Source organism: Brachyhypopomus gauderio, chromosome 5 (genome assembly GCF_052324685.1).
Source record: "Brachyhypopomus gauderio isolate BG-103 chromosome 5, BGAUD_0.2, whole genome shotgun sequence".
Taxonomy (NCBI): Eukaryota; Metazoa; Chordata; class Actinopteri; order Gymnotiformes; family Hypopomidae; genus Brachyhypopomus; species Brachyhypopomus gauderio.
In genome coordinates this window covers 5131713-5147580 of record NC_135215.1, presented here as the reverse complement: position 1 = coordinate 5147580, position 15868 = coordinate 5131713, and the positions used below count along the sequence as shown (strand labels likewise).

Below are 15868 nucleotides of genomic sequence, written 5' to 3'. Positions count from 1 at the left end.
TGTTCACGTAGTCCGCGTGTCATCGTCTGCGTCTGTGGATACTCGTGGTGGTGGTTCCGTCTAGTGATTATCCGTCTCACCTGTGCCTAGTCTCGTCATCACGTGGGGCTAATGTGGTTTGTCTACTTAATGTGCGTTCGCGCAGTGTTCTGTGCTCGTCGTTGTCTAGAGTCTACACGTTTCTGTGTGATCATTATGTTTCTTGTGCGCTATTGCGCAACATCTCTGTTAAAATAAACGTGACGTCTGCTACAAGGAAGGATTCAGTGTCTCGTCCTTCATCCCTCGCCGAACGTCACAGAACCAAAAGGAAGTGATCACACCAAGTCTCAGGGAAAAAGGATGGTTTAATGAAGTGCGCAAACCAAAAACCCGTGAGTAGATCCAAATTATGGATATAATGACCAGCGGTCAACTGGTACAAAGACAAGACATATATAGACAAACAAACGACCCTCAGGTGAGTCGGATCACAGTTCACCCACCTGAGGGATGCACACGACGTAACAAAATAACAACAACAGCCGCTGTGGACGAAGGCGACCGGTAGGGGGCCGCCTCACCGTAACAGACCCCCCCACCAAGCCGCACTCCCCTCCACTGGGTGTGTGGCACACAGCGGCTGCACACAAAACACAAAGGGGCAGGAAGGCAGGGACAGGCAGGGACACACCCTCTACAGTCCAGGAGCTGAAACACAAAACACACAACATTAATCAGCTCACCTCCCTGGCCGGGACCCTAGACCGACTGGGCCGTTAACACAAAACCACGCCCCGGTCGGTCACAGGGCCCTCCCGCCCTAACCAGCCCTCAGCCGGTGAGCCCCACAGGTGTGAGGACGAGGAGCTACGGCTCCTTTATCGTCCCTAGTGTGTGTGTGTGTGTGTGTGCGCGCAGGTTACCTCCCTGAGGCGTGGCTACTTCTCCTGGACCTACCTCCTCCCAGAGCTGACCCCTGCCTTCTGCAAGGGGTCACCCCAGCCTCCTGGGGAGCCAACCCCTCCCGGGGCCCCTCATCGCAAGGTGGACTCCTCCACCCAACCCAGGAGCCCCAGAGACCAAGGCCCAGAGCACCCCCGTCGCGGGCTGGGGAGCAGCCCCAAGGGCCTCCTGGTCACCCCGGGCAGGAGGGAGGATCTCCATCTTCAGCAGGAGCTTCACAGACCGGAGCCCCATGGTCCCCACACATCCTGGGGCCCCAGCCCTCTAGGGAGGGGCTCTTTACGACCGGGCTCCGGTCACCCAACATCATAAGGGGGCTCCTGCCAGGTGGAGACCCCCACAAGGTCCAGGAACTCAACACCGCCAGGGGGAAGCACCTGCACAGAAAACACACACACACAAACGCGCCCTACCCTATTCAGGGCCTCCCTCGGGAGCGACGCCCTCCGTGCCACACCCTGTGGCACGGGACCACAGCCGGTCCCCCCCCAAACACACATTTAAGGGGAGGAGCATGCGTGGAATTACATTTAACAACAACACGCTAGGACAAAACACACACTAGACAAGACACTAGACTAATACTAGACAAACAAAGAAAAACTGTGTACAAACAAACAGACGGGATCCACAAATGCTCGCTCTACATATACACACATAGTGACGCGCCGCTCATGTTCGCAGTCGCTCCCCACATGAAACACAAGACAAAACGGGGAGCGAGGCGACGGTGAGGAGCGGCACCAGCGTCACACATAAAACATGTAACAAACACAACGAGCACGCACACTGATCCTCACGTCCGTCAACACGTACACACATTTTTACTCTGACAAAACATGAAGAGTCTTCCCAGGGAAGATGCCCTGGTCCTCGCCGTGCCACAAACACGAACGCACGGCGGAACTCTTCAAAACAAACAAACGACAAACACGAAGAGTTTTCCAAGGGCAGACTGCCCTGGTCCTCGCCGTGCCACACACACACACATAAGCACGGCGGAACTCTTCACAAAACACCACGCAGACAAACACTTACCACGAGACATGACCACGAACGAAGGAAACTGGCGGCTTCCGAAAGCGGCTGGTCATTCTGTGACGGGCAGGGAGTGCGAACCAAAAGGAAGTGATCACGCCAAGTCTCAGGGGAAAAGGATGGTTTAATGAAGAAGTGCGCAAACCAAAAACCCGTGAGTAGATCCGAATTAAGGATATAATGACCAGCGGTCAACTGGCACAAATATATAGACATATATAGGCAAACAAACGACCCTCAGGTGAGACGGATCACGGGCTCCGCCCACTCCGCCCAAAACAACAACAACAACAGCCACTGTGAACGAAGGCGACCGGTAGGGGGCGGCCTCACCGTGACAATTGATTACTATTAAACGATCTCTCTATTCTAAAAATTCAAACCGCCTCCTCCCTCCATGAACGAAATTTCTTAAAGAAACTGCTGGTTTTATGTATTCATATATTGGTGATTTAAATCTGTAGCTCTTTGAGATTTGTTTCAAATGTAAATTGCGTTACAAATAAAATGTATTATTATTATTATTATTATAATAATTATTATTATTATTAATAAGCATGATTGTAACATACCTGAGCAGATTAATTTTAAATCTTCATTATGACCACAGTTATGTTCACCCCAACCCAATGATCTACAGTTCTTCAGTGTGGACTCAGATCCACTGCAGTCCACATGACTCATCCAAATTGGTCCTGATCCTGGTTCAGCAAGACTTAATTCCACTGGCTCTCCACAGTCTAGCTCTCTACACAATACTACAGCAGTTATTAGATTTCCAGCAAGAACACACACTGTTCCCCACTGTCCTTTATGGAGAACCTCCACTCTCCCAGCACAGGGATTGATGCCTCCTATCAGCCTCACACTGTCTGTATGGAGCAGAATTAACAGAGTGAAGAGTCTTTTTATTAAGCATGTGAGGATGAAGGAATATGTCATTTGTTAAAATAAATCTATTTCTTACCAGCACACAACAGACTCACATCGTTGTCATGAGAGCAATTGTGTTTAAGTGTAGAAGATGTTGGACAGGAGTAAATGTCAGACTCGTTGCCTCTACACTGAAGCTCCTCTGTCCACATCTCGCCCTCCCCTCTGCCAAAAGCAGCTTCTCCCAGCACCTCCACAGGAAGCCCACAGCCCAGCTCTCTACACACAACCTCTGCATCCTGCTGGTCAAAGTCAGCATCACACACTGTGGCCCAGGACGTCCCATGAAGCACCTCCACTCTCCCAGAGCAGTGAGAACCTCCAACCAGCCTCACGCCTATAATATTAATACAGGGAACGAAGAACTTTCAGGGAACTTTCTAGTGTTTGAGTAAGTGCTTATACAGATTCTTGCATTTCTTTAATCAGAGCAAATAGGAAAAGTATCATTAAAACACAAACACTGTAGAATAATAATCAGAACATTCTTTTTCTGCTTTGTATTACATACTTGTACTCTCCTGCCACCCTTAAGTAGTGCAGTGAACAACTAGCACCAATCTTCACCTCAATAAACAATAAATCTCTGGAACTTTCCTCTGTTCCCACAGGATGCTTCAAAGCATCCAATATCGTTCTGGTCCCCCCAAAAAGGAACATTACTGGACGTAATAATTACAGGCTAGAAACTCTAGTTTCCCTGTACAGTAGTTCCCCTGCCGGCCTGCACGGTCGCTGCTGAGCTCAACTACTGTAACTAAAACTACCATTTTACTGGGGTAAAATGGATTATATTATATCGCGATAGTGGTTATACTGGTTGGCACCAGAGTGAACTAGTAACTCATTGAATCATAGATGTGGATCAGAGGTAAATAAACTTGATTTTTCTCTGCGTGAGAAATCGGATGTGTGGCGTGTGAAGACAGTCAAATGCGTGTGTCTCATGCTCATTGTGTGAGAGTTGGCAACCCTGCAGATAGCTATTTGTTAAAACTAGGTAATTACAAGTTTAAGCATTTTCAAGTACTTTAGCCTAAATTCCAGCACTTTCAAACCTGGAACACAATACAACATTAAAATTCATCAGGTAAATGTGCATTCCCCTGTTTTAACAGAGTAGGCAGCCCTAGCCCAGCACCCGGGAGCACCTCAAGGGCACCTCTGTCATGGCCTCAGGCCTGGGAATCTAACCTAGGACCCTCTGGTCACAAGACCGGTTCCCTAACCACCAGACCATGACTGCCCCCATATTGTTTGTGTGTGACATTTACAATAAATCTGAGCAGAGGTGTGTGTGAGAGTGAGAGAAATAGGAAGGGGTGGGTGATTTTCAAGTGTGCCCATGTGTATGATGTGGCTCATGTGGCTCAGCCTGCACTGGTGGATTCTGCAGGGTTGCCAACTCTCACGCATTGAGCATGAGACACACGCATTTGACCGTTTTCACACGCTCTCACGCCGCACTTCCGATATCTCACGCCGATATCCAGTTTATTTACCTCAGATCCACATATATGATTCAATACGTTACTAGTTCGCTAGCTCTGGCGCCATCCACCGGTGATATAACACTGAATCTGTTTCCATTTTACGCTCGCCAACACACCCCCCCCCCCGCTCAACAACTTTCGTTCGCCACCCCCCCCCGCTCAACAAAATACACTCGCAACCGGCTCCAGGTTAAAATCTCACTCCAAGCGAACGTCAAAAGTTGGCAACCCTGGATTCTGTGTTGCAGGTTGAAGTTATGTTGCTGGATCTTCTCTGCCTTTTGGGAATAATGGCACTTCAGAGATGTTGTGTGGTATGCTATAAATGCTATAAGCTTCTCTTCTCCTTTTCCACAGACCATTAATAGTGAGTATGGTTCTAGCAACTGAGGTGAGCTCAGTTAATTTTTCAGTCTATAAAGCCTCTTTTTGTGGCTCCTCCCAGAACCACACATTGTTCTTGTACTGACATGTATAAGATGCCAGACCATTACGATAGCAGACTGTTAAATGTATATCACCCAAATGGGGTCATAAATATTATAAATCTGCTCAGAGAACAGGATTTTTCTAAAGCTGGAGGTGACATCCAGCTTTGTGAAAACCGTTGCACCAGACAGCATGGCCAGAGTATGGTCGACTGAATGTGTCTCACATGCCACTTCCTATGACATCTTCTGCTCTTCTGTTGGCATCAGCAACTGTTCTGTAGTGTTCATTGCATTTCAGCCATTTTGGGCATTCTTTAGCATAGGTAAACTTGCCTAACTATGCTAACTGTGCCATTTTTGCAACTATGTCCTTCAAATTTTTTGCCATTTTTTGAATTTATATTCAAATCTACGTGGGAGATATCTCCATCAATGCCATTGCATGTGATCTAATAAATGACAAAAGTGAATAGGTCCATGTCCCTAAAAGGCTTCTAAAGACAATACCATGTTTTGTTATTATTAATAAAATGACTGAGATGCATAAAATATGTAAGAATTACAAACTCAGTATGCTTGACAAAAATGGGCAGAAAAAAATCAGTGGTTCAGTGGAGTTAATTATATTATAGAATTAAAGATTAGTATAATTTACCTGAGCAGATAACTCCTGCATCTTTGCCATGATGACAGTCACTAACCCCAAATCTGCTTGATCCACAGTTCTTCAGTGTCGACTCAGATCCACTACAGTCCACATCATCCATCCAGATTGGTCCTGATCCTGGTCCAAAGTGAGAACCACCCAGTACATCTACAGCCTCCCCGCAGCCCAGATCTTTACACACCACTGCTGCATCTCTCATATCCCAGTTATCATCACACACTGTTCCCCACTGTCCTCTATGGAGAACCTCCACTCTCCCAGCACAGGGACTGATACCTCCCACCAGCCTCACACTGTCTGTACATGAGAGAGAGAGAGAGAGAACACAATGGTTAATAATTCAGCAGATGTGTCAGCTGTTTGGGACTATTTTACTGTACTATTTAAGGTCTCCTTTATCAGCATTGTTTCTTTTGTTGTACATTGTCAGACTGTTTTTTGAGTATGTTGTTGATCTAGAAGGGATATTGCTAAAGATAATAATAAAACTGTTGTTCACGCTGCTCTCATCTTGGCATCCTGCCTCACCCTCGCACCATGGCAACAAGAGAAATACAACACTGCAAATTAATTCTGACTAACACGAATCATATAGAGAAAATGTTAAAATGATAAATTAGTCATATTTTGATTAATTAAATCCTAAATAACTTTCATGATTATTGTCAGGGAAAACGTAACCGAGTAATGCAATTCTTACCAGCACACACTAGTCCCACATCATTGTCATGGGAGCAGTCATGTTTGAGTGTAGATGATGTTGGACAGGAGTAAATGTCAGACTCGTTGCCTCTACACTGAAGCTCCTCTGTCCACACCTGGCCCTCCCCTCTGCCAAAAGCAGCTGCTCCCAGCACCTCCACAGGAAGCCCACAGCCCAGCTCTCTACACACAACCTCTGCATCCTGCTGGTCAAAGTCAGCATCACACACTGTGGACCAGGTCTTTCCATGATGCACCTCCACTCTCCCAGAGCAACGTGGACCACCAACCAATCTGACCCCTAAAATATTAACTAAGGGATAAAAAGATATTCAGTATTTTATAATGATTAGGATTCATTAAAATGATTAAATGTATTTGATGAACATGTATTAACACCTAAATGTACTGGACATTTTGAATGCAATAATATACATTTCCACATGGCTATATTTTTACATACATAAATAATAAATGAAAGGAAATTAATGAATGTTGAGCAGTAAACCATATTCTCTAAGTTTTATAATGATGTTTATAGCATCTTACCTGAGCAGATGACTCCAGCATTTTTTGTTTGATTACAGTTATGTTTACCCCATCCTGCTGATCTACAGTTCTTCAGTGTAGACTCTGATCCACTACAGTCCACATCATCCATCCAGATTTGTCCTGATCCTGGTCCAAAGTGAGAATCACCCAGTACATCTACAGCCTCCCCACAGTCCAGCTCTCTACACACCACTGCAGCATCTCTCATATCCCAGTTATCATCACACACTGTTCCCCACTGTCCTCTATGGAGAACCTCCACTCTCCCAGCACAGGGATTGATACCTCCCACCAGCCTCACACTGTCTGTGGAGGACGAAATAGACAAAAAATTGTAGGATAAGAGAGAGAGTGTGTTAGGCACACATAGAGAATGTTACAGTCAAATCCTACATAAGTTTTATGATGACATTGAGAAACACAATATTGTATATGAAATATGCAAATCGTACCACCACACACTAGTCCCACGCTACTGTCATGAAAGCAGTTGTGTTTGACTGAAGATGTTGGACAGAGAGAAATCTCAGATTCAGTTCCTCTACACTGAAGCTCCTCTGTCCACATCTGGCCCTCCCCTCTGCCAAAAGCAACTGCTCCCAGCACCTCCAGAGGAAGCCCACAGCCCAGCTCTCTACACACAACCTCTGCATCCTGCTGGTCAAAGTCAGCATCACACACTGCGGACCAGGTCTTCCCATGATGCACCTCCACTTTTCCAGAGCATCGAGAACCTCCAACCAGTCTGACACCTTAAATATTTACAGGGGATAGAGACAAATGTAACTTTTTGTAATGAATGAGAAATGATTACACAGATTAATGGCAATATATTGCACTAGTTAACGTGGGGTTGATGCATTTGTCTTTTATGACAGCAAAAAAGAGCAAACATTTATATACAAGAATATATAAACTATGAACATACAAGACATAATTTAACTAATATTTATGAAAATATAACAATGTTACAGGTCAATACATTTTGACAGAATTATCAATGATTATTGAAAGTATAGGGACACATTGTAACGTGGTGGCACACCGAAACACTAAGCACCGCCACCGCATGATGTCACTGAGATAAAGTGGATTCAAGTGCTGATGTTACACCAGATTCTGTGACCGTTGAGTTATGTGACCACAGAGGGCGCTATTTCAGTTTCTGTTCACAGGCACGAGCGCTTTATGAATGCTACGTAAACTACACTGATGCGCTCTCTTGTTTTCTTTTGTTGGTGTCCGCGAGCCAAAAGATGACAAATGTTTTTATTTACATTTTATCGTCTCTTAATTACATAAATGTACTTATACAAGAATGTTTCGTTACATCATTTTACACAAAAATAGCAAGCTTCATCGTAAGCAAGCTCTGCAATATGATGTTATTAAGAATGATATTTTTGCCCCTTTCGATAAAATGTTTAAATATAGACTAATAAAAGATTAGGGTTATTTTTTTCATTGTTTTCTGTTATTGTGGAGTCACTGTGTACTATTTTGACCTGGAGATTCAGTGTCACCAATTCTGACGGCCGCCATCAGAATATGTGACACCAGTTAAAAAGTTAAAAGGCTCACCCGTCGATTATGGGGAGGAAACAGTGTCAAATCGAAATGTAATCCCTACTAGGCAAAAATGGAAATGCAATCCACAAAATGCATTGCTTTCCCATACAAACATGCAGAATACATGCCAAAATGAAATGCAAAAGCACTATTACATTACATTTCAATGCACTTTATCTCTTTATGGAAAAACAATACAAAAGAATTTGCATTCAAAATCAAAACGCTGAATTTGTGCTTGGACAAATTGAACGCTGAATTTGAACTTGGACAAATTCAGCGTTTTGATTTTGAATTTTTGCTAATTCTTGTGTATTGTTTTTCCTTAAAGAGATAAAGTGCATTGAAATGTAATGTAATAGTGCTTTTGCATTTCATTTTGGCACGTATTCTGCATGGAAAAGCAATGCATTTTGTGGATTGCATTTCCATTTTTGCCTAGTAGGGATTACATTTCAATTTGGCACTGAATCCTCTCCATAGTCCATCCCGTTCATGATTTTTTTTTTTGTTGGCTGAAATGCTGAGGGGATGGTAAGTCTTGTTTAAGTACATTTATGTAATTAAGATGTAAATATGTAAATATGTAAAATGTAAATATGAACATCTGTCATCTTTTGACTCGTGGACACCAACAAAAGAAGAAAAGAAAGCACATCAGTGTAGTTTATGTAGCATTTGTAAAGCGCTCGTGCCTGTGAACAGAAACTGAAATAGCGCCCTCTGTGGTCATAAAACTCAGTCAGAGAATCTGGTGCAACACCTGTTCGCACTATAAATAACCACAACGGACGCTGAAGAAAAACAGGGAAAAACAGGGAAAAACTGAAACTTAAATGACGCGGAATAATAGCAACGCGTATAAACAGAAATAATCAATGATTGTGATGGACAAAATAAAAGAGAGAACAGATAAGACACCGAAGACTCAACGCGTAGTAAAATAATAAACCCCACAACAGGCGTGTGTCGAAATAAAATAATAAAGGGAACCAAAAGATCGCGGAAAATGTGAGGCATGACACCAAAACGAATCAGCAGTGATGTCACAAATCCCTTCCTTAAGTAGGGATGACATCAGGTGTGACAGATCACTGCTGATTGCGGAGACCCCGCCTGGAACTGACTCGTGGACCCCTCCTGGTAGTGGTCCGAGGAGTCGCATCCGAGCCAGCCCTGACACACATAGCTATGAATTTAATTAATTAGAGATGTTATATGCAGATCATCTTACCTGAGCAGATGACTCCAGCAGTTTTAGTTTGATTACAGTTATGTTTACCCCACCCTGCTGATCTACAGTTCTTCAGTGTAGACTCCGATCCACTACAGTCCACATCATCCATCCAGATTGGTCCTGATCCTGGTCCAAAGTGAGAATCATCCAGTACATCTACAGCCTCCCCACAGTCCAGCTCTCTACACACCACTGCAGCATCTCTCATATCCCAGTTATCATCACACACGGTTCCCCATTGTCCTCTATGGAGAACCTCCACTCTCCCAGCACAGCGACTGATACCTCCCACCAGCCTCACACTGTCTGTACATCAAAGAAATTGAAAGAAAGCGATAGGAAAGTTTTGCCTTCAATCATACATCAACCACAAATGTACATTTTTTATTGAAATGTTAGACATTTTTAAGTACATATTAAAATACATATTTAAGTACATATTATATACATACTTTTTTTCAAATTAAAGAAAATTAAAGAAAAGTAATTTAAACTTATTCAAAGTAAATATAAAATAATATATAATATATAAAACATAAGTAAAATGCATTTTCATAGAAGACAATTTCTAAATATAAACTTTGAAATATGAAGAGTGTTGAGGTTTACTTATGTGTATGGGGATAAAGAAATTAGTTATATTAAACGTATTTCTTACCAGCACATAACAGACCAACATCATTGTCATGGAAGCAACTGTGTTTGAGTGAAGATGTTGAACATGAGTAGATGTCAGATTCGTTGCCTCTACACTGAAGCTCCTCTGTCCACACCTGGCCCTCCCCTCTGCCAAAAGCAGCTGCTCCCAGCACCTCCACAGGAAGCCCACAGCCCAGCTCTCTACACACAACCTCTGCATCCTGCTGGTCAAAGTCAGCATCACACACTGTGGCCCAGGACGTCCCATGAAGTACCTCCACTCTCCCAGAGCAGCGAGAACCTCCAACCAGCCTCACTCCTAACAAAACACAAAACCATGGAAGCTTGTGAACTTTAATCATGCTTTCACATTTCTTTCATTTCTTGATTTTTTACTTTTCATTTCCTTGTTACTGTCTGTTGGCTTTTTGCTATTCTGTACAAGCCATCCCTTTCTCTCTGCACAGAGTATGTATAACAATTACCCTATTCCACAGACAACAAAACTGGTATGTCACTGGATTAATACATTTTCACAAATTTGTAATTTGTGCTGTTATGTTTGCAGAATACAACATGCACGTCATGCTGCCTCCTGGCCAACCCAGTGGGAACTTCTACATACACACACATGAATACATATCACAGCTCAAACTGATCGTGTGATATATCTATATACACATATATACACACAATCTTTGGACACACCTAATCTGTTTATGTGACGGGCGAGGAGTGCAAATAAAAACGAAGCAATCATGCCAATCTCAGGGGAAAAGGGAGGATTTAATGAATAAAGTGCAATAACTCAAAACCCGTCAACTAATCCAAATGAAGGATGCAATAAACCGCAGTCAACTGGTTCAAAGACAAGACATATATAGACAGACAAATGTCCCTCAGGTGTCAGGTTTCCTAATGGGCCTCACCCACCTGAGGGATGAACACAATTGAACAACAACAGGACATGAAATACTGCTACTGCAGACGGAGGTGGCAGACAGGGGGCATCCGTACAGTGACAGTTTATTTTTATTCTTTTAAAAATCTTTAAGATGCCAAACTAATTAAAGAAAACTTTAAGGCAGTTTCACACTAAACACATCACAAAAAAGTGAAGCTTTAAATAATTTATTTAATTTAAATAAAATTCAGGGTAAAATTAAAACTCTGAAGGAAGTTTAAAATGTGAAAAGTGAAAAATCTGAAAGTGGACCACTTAAAAAGACATTTGAAAATGAGAATGAACATGGTTTACCTGAGCAGATCATTCCAGCATTATTATCATGACTACATTCACGTGATTTCCAAAATTTAGGAGCTCCACATTTTTCCCATGTAGATTCTGATCCAGTACAGAACCTTCCATTCAACCAGATTGGTCCTGATCCTGGTCCAAAGTGAGAACCACCCAGTACATCTACAGCCTCCCCACAGTCCAAATCTCTACACACCACTGCAGCATTTTTCATATTCCAGTCATCATCACACACTGTTCCCCACTGTCCTCTGTGGAGAACCTCCACTCTCCCAGCACAGCGACTACCACCATCCACTATCCTCACACTGCCTGCACAATAGAGGGAGAGAGAGTGAGAAAGAAAATTACATATTACATAAGAGTTTACAATGTATACAGGAATTATTCTGGCTTTCTTATATGTACAGTCAGAGAGGTAGAAATTTCAAGACACAGTAATTTTTTACCAGTGTTCCGATACAAACATTCAACTTTAAATCAACAACAACAGCAAAAACAGTATAAATAATGTGATTATGTACTCAAATGTGTACATTTGACAGGAAAGACTTACGTGCTGTGATGAGTGTGACTGTGGACATCAGAAGAATTAAAGTCAAATAGCTGTCCATCTCCCTCCGTCCTGCACACTGTTCAACTCAGCAGAAAACACAAGCTTCACCTAGAATGAAGGAACTGTGTCCCCTCAGCCCCCTAGAGAGAGAAAGAGAGGGAGGGAGAGAGAGAGAGCTGTGTCAGCCGCCAATCACACTAACTATGACCTTATTAGACAGAGAGGGGGAAATCATCAAACATCTTCAGGAACAAATCAAAAAAGTTATTTTTTAATCTTCCCATATATATCAAAAGAACGTCAGCGCTGATGAACAGAACTCCACCTCCTGTCTCTACGCTGACTGAGGAGAGTGTGGTAAGAACGTCACCAGCATACAGGAGACTGATTTCAGAGAGAGGAAGCACTTTAATGCCACCTGCACAGAGCTGATCTGAACACTGATATACAACTCTCATTGTCATGTACGGCTCCTCTTCAAATAAATAGGTTAAGTTATATCAAAATCATTAAACATTTTTATCCCGACTCAAACAACAAGGGAACCATGTGATACATCCACATGTGCACACATTAAGGCATCACTCCACCCCAAAATGTCATTGTGTTTTTCTGCTGGGTAAGTTGGATATTGAAATGTAGTCATGTTGCAGAGGTGGCACTTTAAAATAGTTTTGTTTTTAGAAGAAAACACTTGTCTACCTAAGACCATTCATCTTTTTTTTTGGAATTTACTTAACAGGTTTGCTTTCTCCGAGCCTGTCAGGGATAAAGAATATAATAAGCGAACCATGCCCGAGTCCAAGTGAATCGTGCCCTGGCCCACCTCTTCAAGCGGGCCCGGATCACAGACCCTAGTGTGAGTACGCCCTTAAAGAAAAGTAATGTGGTGACTGGGATGCCTAGCATGTCAGAATTTATTTATTTGTTTTGTATTTTTTCCAACAAGTCTGAAATCACCTCAGAGTTGCTTGATGTTGACCAATAGGATGACAGTTTGTTCTGGAGCACACATAATTTACATATTTTAAAAAGAAAAAAGAGGAAATAGATCCAGTGGTTCCAACTAGGTAGAACAATGGAGCAGAAGAAATGTTACTTGAGCTGTGGCAATCATACCCCCTGACGTTTTGACATTGAGGGAGTACCATGACAGAATTTAAAAAGATGCTGGTGAGAACTAGCATAGGCGCTTTAGCAACCCATGCTGGAACAGACCCAAGTAAGTTAAACATATCAAATTCAGTTTGAAATTCTTATCCTGACTCAAACAACAAGGGAACTATGTGATACATCCACATATACACACATTAAGGCATCACTCCACCCCAAAATGTTATTGTGTTCCTCTGCTGGATAAGTTAGGTATTGATGTCTAGTTATGTTGCAGAGATGGCAGTTTAGAAGAAAACGCTCATGTCTAACTAGGGCCACCCATTTTTTTTTTACTTCATAGATTTGTTTTCCATGAACCAGTCAGTGTTAAATCACATAGTATTAGTAAGTTTATACTTGTCACTGCCATTATCGAATATGTAGTATACAGTAAGGAATCGTCTAAAAAGTGCAATGTATAGCTAGTATATAGTATATTGTAGATAGTCCCTTAAAGTAAAATTAACAATTGCATTGCACATATTTGCAACCAGTTTGGGGCTATTAGAGGAAACAAGCTGTGAGAAAATACACAGTCGAGTATCAAATAGCACCATAATATAATTTACATGACATTTATATTACGTTTCTTGTAATTACAGTGAAAATGAAATTTTTGAACAGACAAAAAAAAGGTGTTCTGCCATCTTGTGGACAAAATACGTATTACAACAAAAGCACAAAGCGTTTCTTTATGCAGGATTGTATAAATGTTAAAATAAAACAATATATAAAACAAACATCAAACCATTTCTTATTTCTAATTATGTGACATTTATGTTAGACATTAAACCCAGACTGTTAAAATTTGTTTGAGCAACAACTGGATTAAATTTAGTTCACATTAACTCAAAACTAATGTTTGAGCAACAATTAAATGTAATTTAGCTTACAGTACTTCAAAAATAATACAGAAGTGTTTCTGTATTTCTGTCATAATCCAAATTAAACTTTTGTGTTTGACTTTGTCAGTTATCAATCAATACACGACTACATCATTAATCAGTGTTTACTTTAGATCAACTCTGTGCAGGTGGCATTAAAAGCTGTATCTACACTGAGTGCTTCCTCTCTCTGAAATCAGTCTCCTGTATGCTGGTTTCTCACCACACTCAATCAGACGCCTCTAAAGATACGTGATGGAGTTCTGTTTATTAATGCTGACTTTATTTTTATGTTCGGAAAAAGACAGATATGCTTTGTTTGATTTGTGTGTGTGTGTGATACATGCACAGTTGTGTGAACGACTGGACGGCATACATATAGGAGATAAAGGGAAAGTGTGTATATATGTATGCACAAATGCATAGTTGTGTTTGAGGAAGAGTAAAAGTAAAGTGGGTATCAGACTTTGGATATGAGTGTATGTGTGTGTGTGTGTGAGGGGGGAAAGTGGTCAGTGTATATATATATATATATATATATATATATATATATATATATATATATATATATATATATATATATATATATACAGTGATGGCTAAGTTACCTTGAAAAAGTAATCAGATTACTGATTACTGATTACTCCTTTTAAAAGTAACTTAGTTATGTTACTGATTACTTGATTTTAAAAGTAACTACGTTAGATTACAAGTTACTTTAGTAGTTACATTCAGCAGCAAAATAAATTTTTCCAATACTCACTTTATTGGAAGTGCATTTTTAACAGTAACAATGTATTGAAGCAGGTTCGGTAACCGAGGCAGACACTGCTTAACACTAGAAGCGCCGCGCCTCATTTACATACTTATACCTAGAAGCGCGGAGGGCCGGTCATCTGACCGATTTCACCACCTCCTACTAGCGCCGTGTTGTTTTCACCTACTTAAAGCGCGCCTCGGGCGGTCAAAAGACCGCTGAGTCTTTACACAGGGGAGCTGGTACTGACACATAATTAACGCTAGATGGCGTTTTGCACAAAAGGAAGAATGAGCCGCCCAAACAAAATATTCGTAATGGTGACATTTGCACGTAACGTCAATATGTTAACAAATTAATGTGACTAAACCTTTTAGAATCAGTGCCTTGTGACCTTGTTCTCAGTAGCTTTCCCATTGTCAGTTTTGTTTAGTTTCATATTGCATTTCCTGGTTTGTGCGAAAACGTAAATGCTAAATATAGTTTCAGTTTTGTTTCTTGGTTAGTGTAATAGTTTGCTTGGTTAGTGTAATAGTTTGCTTATTTGTCTGTGTGTTATTCTGTTGGCATATATGTCACTATATTATCATGTACGTTCGCCACACCACTAACCCACTGGCCCGCACCCCCACTGTGAAGCGTTCACGTCTTTTGTCTTGCTAATGAAACAGACTGCGCTGCAGCCTTCCACCCCCACATCCACAAAAAGCTTGTTCGATACTCAGAGTAGCAAAGTGAAGCCCGTAGACCGAGCTAAAGCAAGTTTGTTTGTATACTCAATGTTACGCCATTTCAAGTTTTAATGTCTAAAAGTTGTGAATGTTAGTGAATTGTAGGCTATGGTGAACATAACAAATCTACAAATAAATGTCTATAATGTTTTGTGTTAGACAAAGAACAAAAAGCATAAATAGGCAAAATAATTACAAAAATATCATTATAAAAGGTAGGCTATGTACCTTTGCGTAACAAAACGCAAAATTATTAAAATGATACAGATGGCTTCACGAATATAGTTGCCTCTGTCCTCTCTAATGTTCACTTTTTTATCT

General features: G+C 41.6%; 1 protein-coding gene across 1 annotated transcript in view; it reads right to left on the bottom strand.

The window, feature by feature from the left end:
- Positions 1-15868, bottom strand: part of LOC143513745 (antigen WC1.1-like) — a 39415-nt gene that overhangs the window by 14298 nt on the left and 9249 nt on the right. Inside the window, exons 2-12 of the mRNA XM_077004481.1 lie at positions 12021-12089; positions 11456-11776; positions 10226-10522; positions 9565-9873; positions 7970-7978; positions 7184-7513; positions 6759-7067; positions 6208-6522; positions 5496-5804; positions 2951-3253; positions 2556-2855 (exon numbers count right to left, since the gene is read on the bottom strand). Coding sequence (XP_076860596.1) covers positions 2556-2855; positions 2951-3253; positions 5496-5804; positions 6208-6522; positions 6759-7067; positions 7184-7513; positions 7970-7978; positions 9565-9873; positions 10226-10522; positions 11456-11776; positions 12021-12089 — 2871 coding nt within the window. The remainder of the gene's footprint in view (positions 1-2555; positions 2856-2950; positions 3254-5495; positions 5805-6207; positions 6523-6758; positions 7068-7183; positions 7514-7969; positions 7979-9564; positions 9874-10225; positions 10523-11455; positions 11777-12020; positions 12090-15868) is intronic.